Here is an 18,032-nt window from a genome sequence, read left to right as displayed (position 1 = left end):
ATTGAAGTAACTATGCATATTAAGTTTTATTAATATATTGTCGTTGTTTACAATTAAAAAGAAATAGATAACCATAAATTGAACGAGGCTATAATTAGTGCTATGTGCTTTTAACTCACATCCATATCCATTCCCTATTATATATTGAAACATATAATGAATGCATTGATTAGTTCCATTGAGACATATATATATATATATACTTGCTCAACTCTACTCTACTTAGAAGCAAAAACAAAAGTTGAGGAAATGAACTCTTTGTTTGTAGGGAGGCCAATAGTTAAGAGCTCTTATAATGTATATACTCTTCCATCATCAATATGTGGTGGTCATTTCTTCAAGGTTTCAAACTCACTAAGCCTTGATGATGATCATCGTCGTAGTAGTATCGAAATAATTCATAATTCAGAGCTTATACCAAAACATGTTGCTATAATAATGGATGGGAACAGGAGATGGGCTAAGGCTAGAGGTTTACCAGTGCAAGAGGGTCACAAATTTCTTGCCCCCAATCTAAAGAATATTTGTAACATTTCTTCCAAACTAGGAATACAAGTTATCACTGCTTTTGCTTTCTCTACTGAAAACTGGAATCGTTCCGAGGTGACGGATTTAGAATTTAAAATTATTCATAATGTATCCTTTGCATAATTTATGATTCGCATCAAAAAGTAAGATAAACGCATGCAAAAGTATGTTCACACGTTAGTATAATTGTGTTTAGTTTTATAATACTAAGAGGTGGAGGCAAGATCAATTGAAGGTTTGTGAATGGTGGATTCTAATCTTTTTAAATTGTTAGATAACAATTTTTATGTATATTCTTAAAATAAATATAACGTTTGAACTAAAATTATTAAAAGTTTAGCCAAACCGCACTATAATACTCGAGAGTAATTTATTCTTCATTTGCAATTTAACGTTGGATTTTGCGACTTGTTTTTATGTGATTTTGAATAACTTTCTTTCACTGTTGATCAAGAATAACAATTTGACTTTGAACAGGAGGAGGTTGATTTCTTGATGCAACTATTCGAAGAGTTCTTTGAAGAATTTATGAGGTAATATATATTTATTTGTTTAAATCATAATACAATAAAAATGTGTACCTCTTCTCTAACGGTTAGATGTATAAATTTGTCACACGTTTCAATATGATATCGAGGTTGTGGATTTGATTCTCTTAAAATATAAATGATCAACAGGCTTGGGGTACGTGTATCTCTTATTGGAGGTAAATCAAAACTTCCCACAAAATTACAGGAAGTGATAGAGTTAACAGAAGAGGTGACTAAAGGCAATGAAGGACTTCATCTTATGATGGCATTAAACTATGGAGGACAGTATGACATGTTACAAGCAACAAAAAACATTGCAAGTAAAGTGAAGGATGGTCTTATAAAATTAGAGGATATTGACTACACATTATTTGAACAAGAGCTTACCACCAAGTGTGCTAAATTCCCAAAACCTGATTTACTCATAAGGACTGGAGGTGAACAAAGAATCAGTAACTTTTTGTTGTGGCAGCTAGCTTACTCTGAATTGTATTTTACAAATACACTCTTTCCTGACTTTGGAGAAGAAGCTCTCATGGACGCCATAGTTTCCTTTCAACGAAGACATAGACGTTTTGGTGGACACACATATTGAAACATTACTCTTATTTTGTGTGTTTCATTAAACCTATCAGACAAATAAAATACTGCCAGTTAGTTGTGGTATTAGCCTATTCATGTAGTCGTTGGATTTGGGTAGATGATATCATCTGTTGTTTAGTGTGTCTTTAAGTGATCACACCTTCTTGTTGTTGTTGCAATAGTTCCTTGCATATATGTTCCGAATTGCTTCGTTATTAGTTGTCATGTTTCTCTCTACTACCATTTTTCTTTTAATTACTGTTTTGATTTCTTTTGTAAACACGCATACATCCCCACCACACTTTATGGAATTTCACTGTTGTGATCTATAATGACCTTTGACGTGTGTAGATAATGGGCATAGTAATTAATTCCAATATGGAGATGAACAACTGCTGAAGCAACCTTTAGCTAGGTGCACAAAGCATCCCGCTCGCCTTAAAGGACAACACCCTGACGTGGACAGCCTACCCTAATGCAAGAATTAGTTATATAGGTCAAAAGGAGCTAAAGCGACCTCAATGGCAATTCTAAATCTGCTTCTCCAAGATAGTAGTACTATTTTTTACTATAATAATCATGATCGCCATGCTTACAATTTCCAAAAAGAAAATCACTAAAGAAATATAATCCCAACATGAGTACACCACAACTGGCTCTGCAAATTCTAGGCCGCAGCCAACAAGTGTCAGCACTATTTTGAGAAGTAATTGTTGTATCCCAGTATGCATTGTTTAGCCATATAGCTTTGGAGCTTGAACAAGGCCAACGGGACTTGCACCATGTGAGTAGCTTCAAGAAATTTCAGCTTATGGAATAGGCACCATCTACAAGTCCACCACTACTAGATCTCCTACTAGGTCTTTACTCCTCTAGACACAGTTTCAATATACTGTAAAGCTAGTTGGATTCGAAACTACTCAATAGCCAAAAGGTTCGAACATCTACTTTAAAAACATTTAAGATGTGAAACGAAAATCAAAGAATCGTTGTTAACTATATATGGCTTCACAGTGTCACTTTTGCTTTGTGCAGTTGCAAAGTACTAGGATTTAGACATCTTTTGTATGCTGTATACCTGTAGAAGATGAGAAAACTTGTCCAGCTTGAAGGAGAGAGAGAGGGAGAGTTCTATGGAAGAGACCAATGGAGTCCAGATGCCAAGCAATGAACTCTAAGCAGACTGCACGGATTCTTCTAAAGCACATTTGAAGAACTGTGCTTGCAGTTAATTTGGCCCCAAAAAAATTGGAGTGCTTCCAGACATTCCAAAAGCAGCATGCTGCTGCTGTAAGTTTTTAACTCTCTTAGAAAAGATTAATCCAGAGTGAGGCTTGACGTCGGTGGCATAGAGGGAAATGAACAAGAAAATGAAGGCAAGATATCTACATCTAATCCTAATCATCAGGATCCATTTCCTCATCCTGTTCCAGGGATGGAATTGCATCAGCTCCATTGTATCCTTCGGATTCTGACTGCCCCTCTAAATCAGTCTCATCTTCTTGAGAATCAACTTCATCAGCATTAGCCTCTTGAGTTCTTAATTGTTGCATCCATTTGGGGCACTCGTCCTGCCCTTCAAACAACAGATGGAGATTGTTGTTCTTTCCTGAATGCACAATATCAGTAGCCTTGACAGTTGAACATGAGCATTCTGGAATAGGGTGAGAGAGGAAAAACTTTGTTTTTGATAGATTAGATTCCTTCAAAAGGCCCTCTTCTGCCAGGCTTTTGTTGAGATGTTCTCTGACAGCAAAAGTCCAATTACGAGGTGGATAATAAAGATGATCGACGGTAGTATTAAAGAGCTCTGCAAGATATTTCCTGCATATAAATGATACATTTTAGAAAGTGATGGTAAATAAAAAGAACTAGTAAACACCAAACAAAAGAAAGGACCAGGAGTGTTGTTAGTTTTACCTGTTTGGCCGAAATGTTCTTGCAGATGCCATCTCATAAAGTCGGTGTCCCATCACCAAGCTAGCAAAATCAGGCCCACTACCATCATTGTCAAAACCAGGGAAAAAAACTTCAGCGTCCACCGAGACTATGTAATCAAGAGCATCCCATAGCAGTCGGTGTGCTTGCTCCCTCTGATCATTGAGAGAAGGTTCTGGTTCCTTATCTTTCTCTGCAACCCACCCATACCAGCCTTCTTTTTCATGTCGATAAATAGGTCGATCAGGAGGAGGTGGTAGAGGCCTTGGGCGGGGCCCAGACTTGTCCCATTCTGATTTTAGTTGATTTGGACTTTTTACTGGTAAAAGCTGATCAGGATCAGGAATAAGGGGGGTTTCAGGGCCAACTAAATTAGCTAGCTCTGTTTTGCTGCACAATGAAGTACGATCAACTAAATTGGTGTACATGGCGCGTAAAGGAATCATAACCCGTTGTCCGCCAAAGGTTTCAGAACCTGATAGGAATATTCTTGTCCTAGGTGGATAACCCATGGCTCGAAGCAGAAGGCCAACCTAAATTTGCAAAAATGTATGAAGAGTTCAGAAATAAAACGACTGCAGGGAGGTTTCACATAGGAAATGTTATAGTTCTAGGGGTAACAGCAACACCCGATGGTTTAAGTATTAAACTAACAAAATGTGAATAATTAACAGGGTTTTGAGGTATTTAACTCTCTTTTTTCTTTTGAGAAAGAACAGAACATGCAAAATCTCATCTCTGCATCAAGTGGCAAGCAAATAAGGAACTCGCAAAATCTCTTCCTAGTTGTGAGAAAAGAATCTAGAGCATAAAGTAAATCTAGGAACACGAAGACCCTTATACTGTATTTAAAGAAGTTTGAACTGGGGATTAAACTATGAGATGACAAAATGCACTAATTTGCAAAAAAAGAAGAAAAAATGTGCACTGCATGGATGCTATCTAAAAGTCTCTGCATCAAAAGGTAGCTTAAAATGTAATATATTGTATAAAGCTACTTATAAAAACTGTACTTTGAGCCAGATGAATAAACTTCTGATGAAGATTTAAAGAGAACTCAAGAAGTACCTCTTCTGGCATGAGTGGGCACGATCCATTTCTCTTCCGAGCATGTGAGTCAACATTAAGTTCTTCACTGATAATTCCTTGTTTAATCATCTGGGCCCTCCTGTATTGTATAAGTTCTGTGTGAACATCCTACACCAAGAGAAAGCAATATATTACAGGTGTCATGATATCAGTTGTTGTTTTTGAGAAAGTTCAACATTTTATAGACAAACACACCAATATTGTATTTCAGTAGTAATTACATCAGGAGTTAAAGTTAAAAAAACCAAATCTGTCTATCACCTTTACTCCTCCTAAACTATCTAAAAAGTGAGTAAATATCCTCCACCTTTCTGGGGAGTACATAGTTGCACCAAAAATAAAAGTTTATAAGGCAATTCAGTTTCAAGTGGAAAGGGATGCTCTTGTTTTCAAAACATCTCTGGTTCCTTTCCTTCCATATTGTCCACCAGATGCAAGCAGGGACAATCTTCCATTTCTCCTTATGGCCTGACATGTTTCCTTCTCTATTCCATCCTGTTAGGGCTTCTGATGTATGCCTTGGCATGGACCAACTGATACCCCTCAAGTTAAAAAACACATGCCACAATTTCAGTGTCACTCTACAGCAAATGAAGAGATGGTTTGTTGTATCTGTTTCTCTTTCACAAAAAAAGCACCTGGAACATAATTCCCTTCCCCTTCTCATTAGATTGTCTTGAGTTAGTACTGCTTGCCTGGCTACCAACCAGGTGAAACAAGCCACCTTGTGGAGTATCTTTACCTTGCATATCATCTTCAAGGCCATGATAAGAGCATTAGAGGTGACCTATCAAGGTGTTTGTAAGCTGATTTTACTGTGAATTTCCCATTTTTAGCTCTCAACCATTGTAGACTGTCTTCATTTGTGTCAAGATTATTGGTATGATCCAAAGAATTGAAGAAAACTGTAAGGTTGTCTATTTCCCAGTCATTCAACCTTCTCCTGAAAGAGAGGTTCCATCCTTGATTGTCCTGACATCTGATACTGTTGCCTCCTTCTGTTGGTTCAGATTGTAGATCACAGGGTCCAACTGTTTCAAGGGGTATTGATCAACCCACACATCATTCCATAATGATGCCCTCCTTCCGTTTTCTATTTGAATCCTTGAATTTCCTTATTTTAGGCCACCAGATCTTGACTGTTTTCCATAAACCTACCACATAAGGGCTTGTAGCTTCCTTAGTAATCCATAGGTCCTTCATTGTATATCTGGAAGCTATAACTTCTTTCCACAAACTCTGTTTTCCAGAGACAAAACCCCATAGCCACTTCGAGAGAAGACTCTGGTTATGTACTTTGAGGTGCTTTATAGCCATTCCACCTCATTTTTTGTTGTTGATGATAGCATCCCATTTCACCAAGTGATGCTTCTTTTCCCCCTCTCCATTTCCTTGCCATAAATGTTCCTCCGGATAGAGTCTAACTTCTTTAAGACATATCCTGGCAAAGAAATAATGACATCATGTGAGTTGGCATAGCATCAAGCACACTATTGATTGAAGTCAATCTTCACCCAAAGATAGTATTGGCTTCTTCGATTTACCAACTTCATTTCACATTTTTCCACCACAGCATTCCATATATTCTTGGATCTACTTTTTGCTCTCAGAGGCATCCCTAGATAGGTAATAGGTAGTTCTCCTACTTTATCTCCTAGGATACTAGCTAGACTATTGATATCTGGAACTTCATTCACTGGATAGACGAAACTTTTGCCCCAGTTTATGTGTAATCTGGAAATAGCTTCGAACAGAATAAAAATGACCCTTAGATGCTTTAGTTGCTCTTTCTCTGCACCACAGAACACTAAAGTGTCATCTGCATACTGTAAGTAGTGGGAGATATTTAAGCCCAGAATATCACTATCATTCGTCCAGACGCCCTTGATTTGATTGTGCTGTTTTCAACATATCACTCAATCCTCCCATAGCAAGTATAAAAAGGAAAGGGGAAAGAGTATCTCTCCCACAGAGTATTTTAACCATTTTATCCACCTATCATCCTCTCAATTGTGTTCCAGTTGAGATGATCAAAAGCCTTTTCTATATCCAACTTACATAGGATCCCAAGGACTTTGTTAAGTTCCTCACATCCACACATTTCATTGGCAATAAGAATAACATCCATGATGTGCTGCCTAGCCTTAATGAAAGCTAGTTGATGTTATCCACCAACTTAAACATCACTTTCTTAAGCCTTTCTGTTAGGATCTTGGATATGATTTTATAGATGCTGCCAATCAGACTAATGAGCCTAAAATCTTTCAATTCTGAGACACCCATCATTTTAGGGATCAAAGCTATGAAAGTAGCATTTAAGCTTTTTTTCAAAGTAACCTTGACCATGGAAATTCTGAATGGCTGCTATAACATTTGTCTTCACCGCCTCCCAACAATGTATAAAAAATGCCATAGTAAAACCATCTGGGCCAGGGGCCTTATCTCCTGCAACAAGCAAACACACATTCTTTGATCTCCTGTTCTCCAAATTGACTTTGCAACAATAAGTTATCTTCCTCATTCAACATAGCTTGATCTCTGGGGTTGATCTGAGGGCTCCAGTGCTCATTCTCTCTATAAAGGTTTTGGAAGAAACCTATGATCTCCTCCCTGATCACTGCTGGCTCAGATACAGTAGTCTCATTGGTCAAAATACTATCAATGTTGTTGTATCTTTGCGACAATTTGCTATTTTGTAAAAAAAACTTGTGTTTTTATCCCCCTCTTTCAACCATACAGACCTGGATCTTTGTCTCCATGCCACTTCCTCCTTTTTTGCCACCTTCTCCAATTCTACTGTTAGAACAGCTCTTAGAAAAGACTCATCATCAGATAAGCATCTTTGATCCTGGATCACATCAAAATCAGAAAGTTAATTCAAAATGTTCTGTTTATGTAGACCTAGGTTGCCTTGAACAGTTCTGCTCCATTCTTTCAACTTCACTTTGAGGGCTTTCAACTTGCAAACTAGAATGTAATCTGGACTTCCTGTATAAGATTCAGAATTCCACCAGCCCTTAACTCTTGCATTGAATTTCTCAGTTTGCAACCACCAACTTTCGAATTTAAGATATGATAATGACCTCTCCCAGTTTCCACATTCTAGCAGCAGCAAATTGTGATCAGAAGTGACTCTAGGCATAATAGTTTGCTTTATTTTCTTGAAGGATACTTCCCATTCTTATGAGATAGGAACCTATCCAGTTTTGCTGTTAAGTCTTGCCTGTCTCCTTTTCTCCATGTAAAGGTACCCCCTGATATCAATTGTTCTTTAAAAAGGAAAAGGCATCATTAGGTTCATTAGACCAGTTAGGCTCAACAGATTAACTGCAGCAATACTCTCCGTGCTTCACACTGCTAATATTGCCTCTTTTCTCTGCCCTTCTTTTTTTTCTTTTTCCTTCTCTTTTGTATTCCCATCAATAGCATGATTAGCTCACTTCATGGTCAGGAACTACAGCCATAATCACTTTCTTTCATTTTCAGTTTTTCTCAATTAATTCAAATGAATGACAATTAGCCACACCTATACTTGAAAAGACAGGTTGAGAAATGAAAGATTATCCAAATATAGCATGTGAGGCCACAAAATCAGAAGCATCAGTAAATAGAATCGAAGGAATAATTCAGAACTTTCCCCCTTAGTGAGTTAATAACTGACATTATGATTGTGGAAGAAAAGGAAGGTTGAAGGAGGGGCATTGGAAATTAGTGTGCAGAGACTATTTCTCAATCAGTTATATGCTGCCTAAAAATGATTTTTCATCCGTGGTCGGATCTGTAATTTGAAATTGTGGCTTCATGGTCTTGCACCACAGTGAAAAGAGTGGATATTGCTCCTTTTGAGGTTATTGACCAGGCCATGTGTCTATCCAAAAAAACTCGCTTTTATGCCATTGCCAACAGCTTCAGAAGTGTTATGCCAAAAGGAGTTCACTTATGCTCTCAAATGTTTCCAGATGCCAAAAATACTAAAAAACTATGATTGCTTGGCAATTCAGGGATTGAGAAGCTCATATGTCATAACAATAACTTCCTTCAACAAAGCCCCATCTTCCATAATGAATCTCCAAAGCCACTGGTGCTGCAAGCTTAAAGATTGAGCTCTCAAATCCTTGACCCAGATCCTGACTGCTCTTTTCTCTGTAGTAAACACTCCCCAATTTAACTAGATTGCCTTTTGCTTCATACGTAAATCCATTTAATTTATTGTTTCGTTTGTTTTTATTTAAGTTCTCTTTCCATCCTTGTTTCTTGTTTGGTTTTAGGAAGTAGGGTGATAATCTTATTAGGAGTTATTTGTGCTTATTCTCTGTGGGATTCAACACTTGGGATTCTTTCCCTTTGCTACACTTGCATCCGATTAGTCCTTTTGCCTTAGTTTCTCTATTTGATTGATCATTTGGGGCTGCACAAAACTCGGATCAATTTCTTAGTATGGTTATGAAGTAATGAAGCAAAGAAAGGAGAAATACCTCCAGAATTGGACAAAAAGAAAGAAGTAAATCTCAATTCTCATCCACTCGCTCTTGTCATGCCAAAAAGAAAGTGGCAATGATAAATCCTTCTTTTTAAGTAAACTTAACAGGTTCCTTCCCCCTTTCTCTTCCCCTCCCATTGGTTCAATCAAACCTTTTTGATTTGAAGACTTGTTTGAACCAAACATATTATGTAGGGAATAAGAATATGCTGCTGATTCTAATCCCAGATTCTCATCAATGTAGAGTGGTCTTGGCAATTGTAACTGTTTGTGGAATCTTTAGGACCATCAGATCCTCATGCACAATTCTTGCATTTCCCAAGAACACAAGAACGGAAGGGAATTCAAGAACATAAGCTAGAGTTGATACTACAAGATAAAAGAAAGCCCATGAAACTTACGCTAACTTATATTTACACATGTGAATCGAATAACCTTGTTTTGTCATGTATTATCCCCCTGTTTTCAGCATTGGCACCCACGCCACTATTTGAAGACGAATATGTCTTTGTTGTGCTAATTTCCAGAACAAGTCACCAGAATATACCAAAATTATTCCATTTTCCAGCGGAGATGTACTGATTAGACATTTTAAGTAGGATATAACCCCAATCAGGTTAAGAGAGTACATAGACAAAGAAAAAGTTAGGAACCTGAAATATTTCAGCACAACCATGATAGGCTAGGGCATCTCTCTTAAGCCCAGGATGATAGGCAAGGTAAGATTGACCTGAAGCTCGTAACCTGCAGAGAGGAATAAATACTTTTATGATCTGTTGACAAGAGAAACAAAAACTCTCCATGCAACCCAAAAAGAAAAGGTAAAAGAAAGAGGCAAGAAATTGATCAATAAACTTTCATTTCAGATGTAATTTCATTTTGTTCACTGACCAGCACCAAGTGCTCAAAATTTGCATTAGGGAAGATACAAATACTCAATTTGTTTACTGCACATGTAATGATGCGGAAAAGTCTATCAAAGTATCCACTTCATGTATACCTACCATGCTGCACCAAAAAACCAGCGAAAATGTGTGTATTTAAGTCTAAGAGGGTAATTTTTGAGCAAGCCAAGCAGAACTCTCAACTGCCTACTCCATATGAAAATATCTAGCCTTTTTTTGTACTGGTAATTAGTAATTGAATCAAATCAGAAATCTGGTGCTAAGTTGAACTAACTTGTTTAGCTATATCTTTCACCAGTACCATACAAATTTGTTCTTTGTTAAAACCAAGGGCACATCTAAAAATATAAGGTGCGTACGTAGGCTAGACTTGATGTTCTGTCAAGTCTATCCAACTATCTACATGAAAGATATTCTTTCCTCAAATTAAAATATATGAAAAAGCAAGTTCCTTTTTCATGTCTTGAGCTCTTCTTCGTAGTGTTGAACCAACTTCCTATTCCTTTCATACCAAAAGTTCAAAAAATGCACAGTGGACTAGCTTTCCACACTGCTTTCCTCTCAGTCACTGTACTTCCTTATTCTTCAACTGAGTAGCACACTATTAAGTAGAACCAATTGATATATTATGAAGAATACCACTGCCCATACTTGTGAAGTCGCTCTACAATGCAACAGTTAGTAATCTGCACATTCTTCATCTTTTTTGCATCTGCAATGTGAATTCACAACAATCTACTTCCTCCTTCTCAGATTGTCTTCTGTGAGAATCGAACTCCACACTATATACCAACTTGTTTATGCAATAAGAAAAATGTATGGTCCCACCAAATAAGTCCATACATTCACCAAACAAAATTTTCATCATAAATATTATAACGACTTCAACCTTCTCAGTATTAGTATGATTAGTGTACTAAAGGTCATCACCTGGCCTTACTTAACATAATAATGGCTTCAACCTTTGCAGCGTCAATAAGACTAGTATTATTAAAAGTATCAGCTCATTGTTCAAAGTGACAGAGTCATGTGAAGCAAATAGTTATTGCCTTCATACTTCAATGAGACACAAACTGGACCAAACATGGGCATTCAATCTGATTTTAGAGTAGGAAAAGACGAAAAGAGAAAAAGGGGGGTATAAGTTTATGGATTTGAGTGCTAAATAGTTATTGCCTTCATACTTTAATGAGACACAAAGCGGACCTAACATAGGCATTCAATCTGGTTTTAGAGTAGGAAAAGACGAAAAGAGAAAAGGGAATAAAAGTTAAGGATCTTGAGTGCTAAATAGTAGAGCTCCACTCCATCTGTGCTTTGGCGTCCTCTTTCTAATCATTATCTTCTTTTTCTTCTCGAATTTGTGACCCGACATCTTCTAATACTTCCATAATGCAACCTCCTTTAATAAGATTCTTTTTTCATCTCAAACAATGAATCTTTCTTTATCTTCTAGTATGTGGTCATTTTCTCCTGCAACTATTGATTCTAGGCTTCCTATTGCTTCTCTGTTTCGCTCTGTAAATGTAGTTAGTAAATTACTCGAGGACTTAATATGAAACTGAAGACTACATATTCATCCGTTTTATAATTTATCAATTATAAGGTGCCCATCAATTTCCAATTGAAGTTATCCACTTTTTGGATGATCATTTGTATCTTGAGAGTCAATTTTGTAATGAAAGTTGTCTTTCTGTGGCCATCTTGAAAATAGATTAAATGATGTTAGAGTTGAGGAGTTAAACATACAAGTTTTAATTGCATTTTAATATTATCAGTACCAAATTCATATATTAGGTCTTTTTTTATATTTTCCGATGAACTTCTTTTTCCAGATAACTGAGAAATCCCGGAGGACCAGAGGCTCATGGTTTGAAATTCGGTGGATAAAGGACCTACCCCTCTACCCTTCTCTACTAAAATACCAGACTTCTGTCTGCAGCAGGAAACGAACCTGTGACGTGCACCAAACCTACATATCATGCATGGTGCTCTAACCACTACACCAAAGCCTGGGGGCTCGTATTCCCATAGACTGTGCATTTCATTTAAGAAATGGGTGAACATGAACATCGCTTCTCCCTTTTCCCTAAAACTTTTATGCATCTTCATTTTCTCTTAGATTTTTGCTTTCTAAAACATTACATGTGATGTCCTTCAACCCTTAGTGCAACTTAATCTAAACAAACATATCAGTAAGATTCATCTTCCAGGACATTGTGATCTTTAAGGAATGAAAAAATTACACTTTCACCAGACATGTCATTTCAACCTTAAAAGTATAAGCTTAGACATTCTTCAGATATGGTGGTAAGTTATAAATCATTTTTTGTTTTGTTTTTGATGATCATGGTGTCCGGACCAGCTTCCACGCACCTCGACTAATTCCACAAGATACTTGTCACATCCCACCAGCAACAAGTACCAAGTAACTCTATCCACCAAAGCCAGGACAGATGGGAAGAACCCTCTATTGTTTTTTCTCTCCACTGGGATTTGAACTTGAGACCTCATGGCTCTTAACCACTTCATACTAGGCCACACCCTTGGGTGCGTAAGTTACAATTTTTTTAAAACAATATTTTTTTATGAACTGGAAAAAAAAATGAGAACAAATCAAATATTAGCTACCAATTACCAGATACAAACCCTTTTAGTTCAAAAAACACTAAGTCCTAAGATGGTAATAACTAAGATGGCAAATATCTTGATAAGAAAAAAAGATTGCAAATACAGAGTACAAAAATTTCAATTCCTTACCTTTCCACCATGAGCTTTCCAAGAGCTTCAATTTCTGGGCGAAATTGAAGGGCATGAAATGACACTCGACATCTAAGCCTTTGATACTCAACCATGCTAGAAGGAAGGGCAGACTGAGAAGAAATAGAACTTGATTAGCTGGTCATTTTAGGCCAATACAAACTAAGCATTAGGCACATAAAAATTAAATAGGGAATTATCAGTAATGATCATGTTAAACTCTCCTCTTAAGAAAATAAGCATGAAATATTCTTAATCCGGAGATTATGCGAGTGACTGTTGGGCAGCTAATTTAAATGAATGCAGACATGTGAATGCTAAAATGGATGTGAAGTCATACAAAATTAAAAATGACAACATTATCCAAATAATGCAAGTGGTACATATTAAGAATGAAACGGAAGGTCGCTTGAGATAGTTTGTTCATGTGCAGCGTCGACCTCCAGATATACTTGTCCCTAGATGTAAAGATGATGAGTGAAGCAGTGTTGTCAACAGTGTGCTTAAGCCCTGAAACTGGCTCAAAAATCATACCTGTAGACATCCTCCATCTGTCAATATTAGTCCAATGACCTTTGCTTTCTTCAATCTAGGTAAAACTTCAGACGTATAAAATCTTAGAGAAGCAGAACTTTTGGGCTTAAAAATTTGGTACTCTTTCCGTCTCCTAGCCTCCATCAAGATAGGTGGCAGACTCTTCACAATTGTGACATCATTTGCTAAGGCTGCTATAAACTGATCCTCATTATAGAGGTATGAGAAACTCTTGAAATTGGAACTGCAAAAATTAGATATAATTTAAAATTCAGGAATGTAAATAAAGCATCACAAAAATCCTCCTTATTTTTTAGGTGAAATTAACCAGGACCTGATGCCTTTAGAACGAGTACTTTCTTGAATCTCTGGAATTACCAGTGTGGCATTTAGAAGTCTTGATATGGCAACCAGATCAACAATCTATGAGAAAAGGATAACCTGTTAGGAACTCTTCACTCAACAATTTGGTGCAAAAAGGGTAGAAGTCTTTTCAACAATAAAATGAGCATACCGAGTTCCTGATCTTCTCAAAACTACCAGATATTTTTGCATAGATGAAGCCATTGTTCTGCTCAACAGCCACTGAAACCATGACAAAATAGGTGAAAAGAGAGAATCATTCCAACCGATGATGGAGGTACTTAACATTGTTGTTACAAAAAACACAAATAACTTTAAAATGGCGAAGGCAGCAAGTCAATTTCAATTCCTAGATAGCCTGGACCAGAGTCTCCAATCTATAAGTAACTAGAAGTGTAGACCATAACTGCCAAGTGTAAACTCTATACCTCTGGAACCTAGAAAGCAACAGCACGTTAAACTTAAGTAAAATATGGTACTCCCTCCATTCCTTTTTTCCTTTTTGAGAACCGTGATGTCCAGGCCAACTTGCGCGCACATTCCCTCCATTCCATTTTATATGTTATTCTTTCATTTCCTATTAGTCCCAAAAGGATTTAAATCGTTTTATATTTGGTAACATTGTACTAAGAGTACTTATGGTATGTTATACATTTTCTGCTTAACACCTTTATTTCTTTCTTAAACTCCATGCCCGATCAAATACCATCAATTTGTCGAATAATGGAGGGAGTATCTTCTCTTTTTGTTCAAAAATGTTTCCTGAAGAAACTACCTTCTCCATCACCATCATTAGATACCATAAGATCATCTCTCCAATGCCTTCATTCTTGCTTTATACAAAACACATTATGTTGCAGTATATTCATTGAGTTTCCAACTTATGCAATTTATCATTAAATATTTGCAAGTAACGTAAAAGAAGAGCATAAAAGAGGGATTCATAAAAATACATAATCTAGTCAGGTACGTGTAACTTATTCAGAAATGTAAATCTATTTTACTTTAAAAGCATGAACTCCCTAAATTGAACGTTTAAATTACATAAATACCCCTAACTTAAAAAAACACCTAACTAAAAACAGCTCAACCTTCACACTACTTCATCGTGCTGCAAACTCCACCGAGAAACATCGCCTCTTCCAACGCCCACAATCTGAACCATTGGAAACTTCCAAATGATCCCCAACAAATGCAACTCGTCACTTCTCCCTCCTTCCTCCATTTATACCCACCAAACGCCAAACATCGCCTCCCATTACGATTCCAACTTCTGAAGAAAACGAAAAGGTATGGCATGTTTCATCTTCTAACACCAACTTTCTGCCTTTGTTTCGCACGCCCTCATCTGCACTTTATTATTCGACTTACAATTATGCGCTTCAGGCCAATATTGTTCCAGCTCCAGGAAAAGACAATCAAATATTGGAATTGGCTTTGAATTCCGGCTACCTTTAACAGTTGTAAGTGACTAAGTTCCACCCTCTTTGCTTCATCCTCATGTTTATCGGCAAATTACATCTATTCCCACACCTATATTCCATCCACTCCAGATACTCCGCTCTCAAATATCCAACACTCTATAAATCAACATTCAAATTGATTATGGACTGTTATTTTTGGCGCTGGAGTTCTGGACGCACCCAAACATTTTTCATCGCATGCCATCCCCTGTATATAGTTCCATTATCTTTAAGTTTCCAAGAATGCTAACTTTTGCCGCTTCACGCAGGTTATAACATACGCGCTCTCAACATAGTGATATTCGGACCCTTTATACTGTAAACCGTTTCACATGTTCCACTTAATTTAACAAAACTACTTGCAGCACACTGTTATTGGGCTTATGAAATTGCTTAAATGTACTTTATGATTCTTTTTAATTCCTACTAAGACACAAAAACGCCCGAAGTTAACATTGTTACTCACTATTCCCTCTGTACCTCTAACCATCTATATTCAGCAAACATAGCAACTGAAACTGAATATCAAAGCAGAGTGTTCCAATTAACAAGATAGGGAAACAGTCCGCTGTTTGGGTGATGAGAGTATTTTAGTCATTTGAAAGGGTTTGGTAATTTCATACAAGAATTCAAGGCACGAGAGCATTTTTCAAATGATAGTCTTGGTTGACAACGAGGTAATATCATTGACACATTCACTTATGTTGATCAACCTATTCTAGGCTTATGTATTGTGACGTGCGAGTCTCAATCTATAGAGGTATCAGACAGCCTCCAGTATGTGCTTATAGAATATATTTAGAGTATATTTGTTGATTCCTCACTTAATATGCTCTTTCCAAATTAGGGGCTTTTGGGATTTCAACTCTTCCCATGAGTAGTTTGCTGATCCATACAATGTTTCAAAAAGCACTAGACTTGCGCTCCTGGTACAATCCATGTTTTATATGTTCAACATTATTTATTTAACCTCACTGCCACAACTAATATTAGAACTACACTTAAACAAGGTAGGCAAGCTACCTTTTGGGGGAAAATTATATAGCACCAGTCCTCTCGAGTTTCAATCCACAAAATTACAAAACCAAAGCCCTTCACATATTTATGTTGCAGAGTAACTAATTTCATCAGAAATGGAGGGTGTGAAGTCATAAAGGCCGAAAAGAAAGATATTACAATAACACCAAGTAAGGTAATAAAAAAGCTACAGAAGCGTTGTTAGATATTACAATGGATGGGTTGTTGGCTGATACACAAGTACCTTCTAACCAACTCTACAACTTCCCACAACAGCCCATTACTATTTACAGAATGTTACATGACACTAATGAAACTTTCATTGGTTGTATTCACTATTCACAGGTTCGGTTGAATGAGAGACGAGATGGCAATCACCATGCAACGTCGAAAGGCCACAACACTATTGTGTAGAGTTACGGGTTCCAAATGCTGATTCAAGCGCAATCACTTACTTAGAATTAATCAGAAAATTTGTCAACAAATTATTTGCCGAACTAATAAGGAACTTTGTAAAAGCTGTTCAACGTGACTGTCCAGCAACAAAATACAAAAAAAAAAAGTAAGGCAGCCAGTCAATAGGGCGTAATGGAGTACTATTTGCAAACTTAACTTCAGTGAGCCGGAAACATGTGTTCACTTCATTTAGATTATAACCAAACCATGCTTAAAATATAGCATAATTGCATATACGATGGATCTAAGAAATAAAGTATGCACAGAATTGCACGGATAAAATATGTCAAATAGAGTATGGAGATTATTCCACGGTTATATTGGGGCAAATATAGAACCAATATTGTTTCAACGGTATATGAATTTCATCACTAGGCAAATACGTGCAACGCATGTGCGGTGAATCTAGTAACTAAAGAATTGCAAGGATTACCAGGATATGTACTTCTTGGATTTGGATAAGGGTGCAAGGGCTCCAATGACTTCACATTTCTCCACAACTTACGAAATGCAGAACTCTAAAAAGATGTAGCATCATATTGTCAAAACATATATAAACTCTTTAACAACAAAACAATAGATATCCAGATTATTAGTACTAGAAACAATATATAACAAAGTTTCCAAACATTTTACATTTTGAAGTTTTGATCAGTACCTTTAAATGGTGCTATTTATAGATAATTTGTAATATTTTCTACATGGGTCTTCCCCAACATTCAATTAAAATCATCAGCTTTTATCAAAACATAAGCAATTAAGCATAGGCAAGCAAATCAATCAATAGATTTAGCATTATATTGAATCTTAATGGAGTAGAAAGAGTGGATTACCTTTCTAGTAGCTAAAGTTGGAGTTAAATCCTCAGTGAAAACTGTAATTGCAGTGTATTGTACAAGATCAGCACTGGACTTTGCAAGAAACAAGTGAACAATCAATGAAGCAAATGATAACACCAAGCCTCCTAATGCTGCCCATTTTATTTTAGATTTCATCTCATCAACAACAACAACTAATAATAATAATAATAATACAGCAAATCTGCAAACTCAATTTTATTGACACAAGTTTGAGAAATGATTCAGCTGAGAGAAGTGACGGAATTAGATCGGAAAAGATTCTGAATAGATCGAGGAGAAATTGAGAGTAAAGGGTTTGAGCGAATTTAGCGATTGGGACGACGAGGTGAATACAGCTTTCATCTTCTCCCATGAATGAATGTATACCAACACAGTAGACCTCTCATCTTCTCCCCAAAACATACCAAATTCAGTTCGATCAAACACGAAATCAAATCGAGTTTTTAAAATTAAACGAACCAGATGAAGGAGACAGGGTTAAGCACCGAATTAACACTTGGAAGTAACCATTTTTAAAAATTAAATCT

General features: G+C 36.8%; 2 protein-coding genes across 2 annotated transcripts; one reads left to right on the top strand and one right to left on the bottom strand.

Annotated features, from left to right (window-relative positions):
• Positions 1-249: 249 nt before the first annotated feature.
• On the top strand, positions 250-1,877 carry LOC107022579 (dimethylallylcistransferase, chloroplastic-like). The gene is made up of 3 exons (XM_015223173.2): positions 250-603; positions 1,006-1,061; positions 1,206-1,877. Exons 1-3 carry the CDS (start codon positions 250-252, stop codon positions 1,651-1,653), a joined length of 858 nt encoding a protein of 285 aa, XP_015078659.1. The 3' UTR covers positions 1,654-1,877.
• Positions 1,878-2,168: 291 nt separating this feature from the next.
• On the bottom strand, positions 2,169-18,032 carry LOC107021024 (protein EMBRYO SAC DEVELOPMENT ARREST 30). The gene is made up of 10 exons (XM_015221592.2): positions 17,479-18,032; positions 17,079-17,163; positions 13,861-13,931; positions 13,681-13,769; positions 13,347-13,590; positions 12,813-12,925; positions 9,801-9,891; positions 4,647-4,775; positions 3,561-4,111; positions 2,169-3,464 (listed from the first exon to the last, which is right to left on the bottom strand). Exons 1-10 carry the CDS (start codon positions 17,638-17,640, stop codon positions 3,038-3,040), a joined length of 1,962 nt encoding a protein of 653 aa, XP_015077078.1. The 5' UTR covers positions 17,641-18,032; the 3' UTR covers positions 2,169-3,037.

Source organism: Solanum pennellii, chromosome 6 (assembly GCF_001406875.1).
Source record: "Solanum pennellii chromosome 6, SPENNV200".
Classification (NCBI taxonomy): domain Eukaryota; kingdom Viridiplantae; phylum Streptophyta; class Magnoliopsida; order Solanales; family Solanaceae; genus Solanum; species Solanum pennellii.
Note: the sequence above shows the minus strand (reverse complement) of the source record. Positions and strands in the feature narration are given on the sequence as shown.